Source organism: Myotis brandtii, unplaced genomic scaffold (assembly GCF_000412655.1).
Source record: "Myotis brandtii unplaced genomic scaffold, ASM41265v1 scaffold220, whole genome shotgun sequence".
In the NCBI taxonomy this organism is placed as follows: domain Eukaryota; kingdom Metazoa; phylum Chordata; class Mammalia; order Chiroptera; family Vespertilionidae; genus Myotis; species Myotis brandtii.
This window is the reverse complement of record NW_005358250.1, coordinates 555,095-561,807: the sequence shown is the minus strand read 5'-3', so window position 1 is coordinate 561,807 and position 6,713 is coordinate 555,095. Positions and strand designations below refer to the sequence as shown.

At 38.8% G+C, this 6,713-nt stretch overlaps 1 protein-coding gene across 11 annotated transcripts in view; it reads left to right on the top strand.

Annotated features, from left to right (window-relative positions):
* SCMH1 (sex comb on midleg homolog 1 (Drosophila)) overlaps positions 1-6,713 on the top strand; it is a 106,107-nt gene that overhangs the window by 5,589 nt on the left and 93,805 nt on the right. For 3 of the 11 annotated variants that reach the window (XM_005866046.2, XM_014539531.1, XM_005866043.2), the window contains exon 2: positions 831-960. The exons of the other annotated variants lie outside the window; for them this stretch is intronic. Coding sequence is in view for 2 of the 3 variants with exons in the window: in XM_014539531.1 (XP_014395017.1) it covers positions 948-960 (13 nt within the window). In the remaining variant the exon portion in view is untranslated. The remainder of the gene's footprint in view (positions 1-830; positions 961-6,713) is intronic. 11 annotated transcript variants of the gene reach the window in all.

Here is a 6,713-nt window from a genome sequence, read left to right as displayed (position 1 = left end):
TGATGGCTGTTTGCAGCTGGTCACACCCCCTTCAGGTTGGGGGTCCCCACTGGGGTGCCTGGCCAGTCTGGGTGAGGGGCTGAGGGCCGTTTTCAGGCTGGCGGGTGACTGAAGCTCCCAACCTCTCCTTTTTTTCTTTTTCTTTTTTTTATTCTGGGATTTATTTACCTTCTATGGCTGTCACTGGAGCTGAGAGCCGGCTTTAGCTCTGAGGCTCGGCTCCAGCTCTGAGACCTCAGCTGCTGAAAGCAGGTATCTGGGCTTTGTTTAGCTTCTATAATTGAAACACTGTTGCAACTCCAGCTCTGAGGCCCAGCTGGCTGAAAGCAGGTTTCTGGGGATTGTTTAGCTTCTATAATTGCAACATAGTTGCTTAGAGTGCAGCTCAGAGCTGGGCGGTGGCAGGCGGGGAACCTTGGCTTCCTCCATCATTGGAGCAAGCAAGCCTCCTGTTCGCTTCAGCTGCCTGGCTGCCGGCCGCCATCTTGGTTGGCAGTTAATTGGCATATCGCCCTGATTAGCCCATGGGAAGCATGTTGGAGGTACGGTTAATTACCATGTTTGTCTATTATTAGATAGGATTATACATTTTCATGGAAACAAATGTAGCAAGTATCTATATTCTTTATCTCTGCAGATATTGAGGCTTAGATAAATTAAACCTGTGGTACTTACTATAAGGTACTGTCTAACACTGAGATCGTCTAATAAGCAAAAAAATTGTGTCTGTCCTACTTTTTTAATAATGTAGCCCATTTTGTTAATAACTAAAAGTCTCAGTACTTTACAGGGTAATAAATGTCTCCTCCTTTCCCACCCCAACTTTACAGATGGAGAAATTAACGTACAGAGAAACTGACTTGTCAGAGGTCAGAGCAAGGTATTGGTGAATCCAGGGATAAATCCCAAACTTCTTAACACCTTGTCCAGTTTTTAGTTCATTGACTATGCAGCCTAGTGGTAAGTATCTTTTTACCCTCCTGTCTTGGAGGTAAGAGGGATTAAGAGCCTTAGCAAGGACTGAATTTAGATAATTTCTCACTACTAGTTAGATTATTCATTATCCTTTTCTGTTAGCCATGATGTCATTTTTGTCATTAGCATGAATTTTCCAGGTCATGAAAGGAGGTTGGAAGTTTTGCTTTTTTTAAAAAAATTTTCAATTATAGTTGACATTCAATGTTATTTATTTTTATATATATTTGTATTGATTTCAGAGAGGAAGGGAGAGGGAGAGAAAGATAGAAACAGCAATGATGAGAGAGAATCATTAATCGGCTGCCTCCTGCATGCCCCCCACTGGGGATCGAGCTTGCAACCTTGGCATGTACCCTGTCCTGGAGTTGAATGGTGACCTCCTGGTTCATAGGTCAACGCTCAACCACTGAGCCATGCCAGCTGGGTGGAAGTTTTGCTTTTTATTTAAATACTTAAAAATAATTCTGTAATGGTTCAACTACACTAGAGATTATTATTAAGAAAGGAAAGAAAGAAAACCTATTTAATGAATTTTTTCTCTGTGTTAGATACCATGCTAGAAACTTTGCATTATGTTATTTTACTTAAACTAGAGGCCTGGTGCACGAATTCATGCACGGGTGGGGTCCCTCGGGGTGGTCTGCGGAGATCGGGCCCCAGCTCGCGCCCTCAGCCTCTCAGCCCCGCAGCCCTGCAGCCCTGCCTGGCACCCAGCCTTGGCCTGGCGCCGCCCCCTCACCTGCTCCACCATCTCACTTGCGGGGTGATCGATCAGAGCCAGGCCCTCTGCCTGGCTCCCTCAGTGCCTGGGAGCCGGGCAGCAGCCCCGCCCCCGTTGCCCCTGCTGGTCACCATCTGCGGGGCGATCAGCGGGGCAATTGGGCCCTCGCTCACACCCACCTTGGCCTGGCGCCTCCCGCTCACCTGCTCCACCATCCCGCTGTGGTCCCACTCTCATCGGGGCCCATCAGGGCCAGCAGCACCTCCACTGCCACCCACTGCCAGCACCATGTCGCCAAAGCCCACCATGTTTCGCGCTGCCCCCTGGCGGTCAGTGCACATCATAGCGAGCAATCGAACTCTCAGTCAAATGACCACCCAAGGGAACAATTTGCATATTAGGCTTTTATTGTATAGGATGTCCTTAAAACTTATAGCCATTTCTGGAAGGTATACATTCTTACCATTTTATAATGATATTTTTAATAATAGTAGTTGAATTAAATAGACAGGTATCTTATAAAATTCAGAGTTTAAATTCTAGTAAAATTTGAGATTTGTGAAAACTAAGAACCTTCTCTGAAATATTTAAAGCTAAAATCTCTTTGTTTAAGCATAGTTTCTAAGGTGGATGATTTGTCCGATATTAAGTCAAGCTTGCTCTTTCACTTGACACTAAAATCATATTTTCTCTAAAGTCTTTTCTTCTGTCTCTACATCTGAAATAGTTATAATTCTTTTAATCACTAAGGAGGTTGAACAACCAAAGCCATGTGTAAAGCAAGGGTGTATATGGGCCTTGAGAACCAAGGTCCCATAGGCCATAGGTATATTCTCTCCTCCATCCCTCACCTCTGCTTCTCTGCCCATTGACTTCTTGATACTTGTAGATCTGCATTCTCCATTATAGTAAAAAATATAGCCACTGATACTAACTATATTTTACTTCTCTTATCATGCTCCCTTCTGCTTCAGCCACACTGAACTTCAGTTGTCCAGCATGGCATTGTCCAATATGTATTTTTCTTCCTCTTAAAGATTAAAGGACAAGTGCCTTGTTATAGATGTCTGTATCTAAGTATCAGTCTCAATGTCAAAATTGTTTTTATGAAAGCATGCATTTAAATATTGACTTCTTAACACATATAATTTTTCTCTCATTGTGTAACTATTTTTGAGTTTGGTTAAAAAGACAAACTTTTTTTTTCTTTTTTTGAGTGGTTGCTTTGTGCCAAGTCTCAGCAATATTGACTAGCTTAGTAATATTTAGTTCTGATACTCTGTGACAGGCATAGAAATAGGAGGTAGAGCTGTTCCTGTACTCTCCTTGGGGATGTTAGCAGAAAACTATTGCAAAATAACAGTTGTCCTTGACCATGATGAATAAATAGGACTCTTTCAAATAGAGAAAGAGGGAAAAGTCCAGAGATATGAAACAGTATGACATGTTTGTTATGTTTAGATAGAGTTTAGGACTTGATCTTTGAAGGCTTTTAAATGAGGTAGTGATAAGTTTTATCCTATCCGTATTTTAGAAAATTAATACCAAAGTATGGATTGAAAAGAAGTGAGATCAAACAGGAATTAAGTAACTGCTTTTATTGGTTAAGGTGAGAGATAATGCAAACTTAACTCAGATTAGGAGCAGAGGAGATGGCCATTTTAGAGGTAGAACTGATATAATTTGATAACCTAGTTGATTTGGAAGGCCAGGGAGTTCAGACAATTAAAAAGGATTTCAGGTTTCTGAATTGTTACTGTTAACTGGGAAAAGGACTACCAGAGAAGAAATACCCTGCCTGGGAAAAGGAAATAAAACAAAACTAGTTATTTAAAAATAGTAGCTACGTATACTCTGAAACATGGCCATTATTCTTAGAATGCTTGAAAAGTTATATGACTAGTTCCTTTTTAAAATTTTTTTTAAAATATATTTTTATTGATTTCAGAGAAGAAGGGAGGAGAGAGAGAGAGAGAAACATCAATGATGACAGAGAATAATTGATCAGCTGCCTCCTTCATGCCCCTCTCTGGGGACAGAGCCAACAGAACTTACTGATGGATTGGATGTGCCTTGACCGGAAATCAAACCATGGCCTCCTGGTTCATAGGTCGACGCTCAACCACTGAGCCACACTGGCTGGGCACTAGCTCCTTTTTTAAAATATGGAATTCTATCAGATGCTGTATTCTCTTCATTTAGGAATTGATACAGGGACAGTTATCTAATCCATTGAGTAATTTATGGTGATGCTTTAAAATTAAGCATTTTGTAAGGTAGTTTGTTTTCTCTCCTTTTCTTCTTTGTGTGCTGCTTTCTAGGTTCCACTAGTTTGTGCCACGAGTTTCAAATATTCTCAGAAGTTCCTTTTTCATTGTTTTGAATTGAACTTTATTTGGTACCTTTCAACTGAGTTAAAGTCATTTTGTTCATTTTTCTTCACCATTGAGTCTGGCTTTTGTTTTTTGTCTTTACTAAAGTATTTCTTCTAAACTGCATTAGTCACTTTGAAATACTGTTTTATTAATGATCTTGCAACCTCATTTCTATTTATTGTGGCTTCATGAAGCAGTTTTACATATACTGGTAGCTCTTCTTTACTTAAGTCATATAGTACTGAAAAATTGTATAAGTAAATGCACTATATATTGGTATATAATTTTTAAGAATACATTCCTTCTAATTATAAAAATAATTGTGAAAAACTTTAAACATAAATTCAGTTATGATACCCTAATATCTTTTGTCTCTGTCAGCAATTTTTAAGCCTGATAAACTTTGTAAATTTTAATAATTATTTAGAGGAGAACAGACATGGCAAATTACTGGAAAGACAGGGGACCTCAAACCAGGAGTGAAGGCACATACTTGGAGTGGAACACTGACCACTTCGACTGGAATGTGGTTGAAAAGGGAAGTCATAACACATAAGACCAGAGGAGTGACAGGAGCCAGATCCGGCATAGCTTTGTAAGGTATCCTTAACTCAGTGTGAAGCTGTTGGAGGTCCTCAAGCAGATAAATGACATTTTATGTTTTAAAAGGATGCTCACTTTAACTCCTGTGTGGAGAATATGTTGGAGTAGGGCAAGAGTAGAAAAAGGAAAACAAGTTAGCAGGCTGTTGTAATTTTCCAGGGCGGAGGTAATGGTGACTTGAACTACAGTGTGAATGATGAGATTAAGAGCAGTGGATGGATTTGGGATAAGGGCCAACAGAACTTACTGACGGACTGGATGTGCGTGTAAAGGAAATAGAGGCATCAAGGATAATTTCAAGGATATTTGGCTTAAGCAACTAGGTGATAGAGATGCCACTTACTGGTTTGGGGAAGACAAAAAGAGGAACAGGTTGGCAAGATAGGCCATTTTGTTTTAGCCAGACTGTTTCAATCTGTTCAGTTTGAAATATCTGATTGATAACCATGTAGAGATGGTCTGTAGGTAATTGTATATTAAGTGTGGAATTCCAAGAAGAGGTCAGTGCTGGAAATAGGAATTTGGGAGTTATCTTACTGGAGTAGTGAGCAGAAAAACCCTATTTGAATGAGGCGATAATGTAAGAAAGTAAGAAGGCAGTGATTATAGACAACTCTTAAAATAAGTTTTCCTTTTTTTCCCTTTTTTATTGTTTAAAGAAAAAAAAAGAAATATACCTCTTTATACCTAGTGAAATATTTTGCTTTAAAGCTTACTTTATCTAATAAACTACTTCAACTCATTTTTGTTGACAGTATTTTTTTGGTATATTCTTTTGTTGTTCCGTTTTTTATATTTGAGGTTTATCTCTTGTAAATAGCATGTTTTGTTTTTTAAAATATAATCCAACCATATTTGTTGGATTTTAATTGAAATAATTGAAACATTTCATTTTCATTGGAAAAAAATAAAATAAGTTTTCCTATGAAGGAGAGAAAAATTGAAGGACATAGCAGGAGAGAGATATGTCAGATTAAGAGGTGGTGTTTGTTGGATTTTTGTGTTTATTTGTTTTGATAGGTGAAGGAGTAGTAAGAATGCTGATGCAAATGATCTATTAGAAGGGCGGTATTTGCAAAGCCCTAAGAGGAGGAAAAGAAATGAGATCTGGAGCAAGAATTGAGGGTTGACTTTTGATAAAAACAAGGACACTTTATCCAAGGCAACAGGAGAACAGTCAGAAAGAATGATGAATGAGTAGCTTCATTCATTCACCAAATGTTAACTGAGAACCTACTACTATACTATGCAATGGGAATACTAGTATACCACTAAATAAGATGTGTACCTTTCTGAAATGAGCAGCATGTAGAAGGTTCCCACCCCTTTTTGTTGTTTTCTCAATGAACCCTGAATTAATGTACTCTCCTAAGGGCAAAGGTGAGGGAGGGAATATTTGGAGTATGAGGAGAGAGAAGGGCATATGAATTTAGTAGAGAATGTGGTGTGATTTGCAGATGGTGTTAAGTAGCATTTGAGAGTTATGGCCATGAGTTTAAAGTGAGACCAGTAAACTTGCATTTGTTTTTCTTCAGTAATGAACTGTTGGGATAGGCATGGTATAGGTGGATAAGTGGCTTAAACTAGTTAGGATTGAGGCTTGGAGGGGGTCCAGAGTGTTTGCAGGAAGTGATTTTAATGAGAGATCATGGAATCTGAGCTGGGTAGGAAGAGAAGTGAAAACGTGATGGGTGATTAATGGTGAGAAAGTGGTAGATGGTCAGTAGACGAATCTAAATTTTCAAACAAGGAAAATGTATTTCCATTATATAAGTTATGTATCCTCTTTATAGAAAAATTTAAAATATATGAGATTAGAAAATAGAAAGGGGGAAAAGACTACAGATAGGGTGATTTAAACAATACAAATTTATTTTCTCACAGTCCTGGAAGCTGGAAGTCCAAGATCAAGGTTTCGGACGTCATTTTCTTTCTGAGTCCTCTCTCCTTGGCTTATAGACGTCTGTCTTCTCCCTATGTCTTTTTTTTTTAATTTTATTTTATTGTTTAAAGTATTACAGATAGTAGTACATATG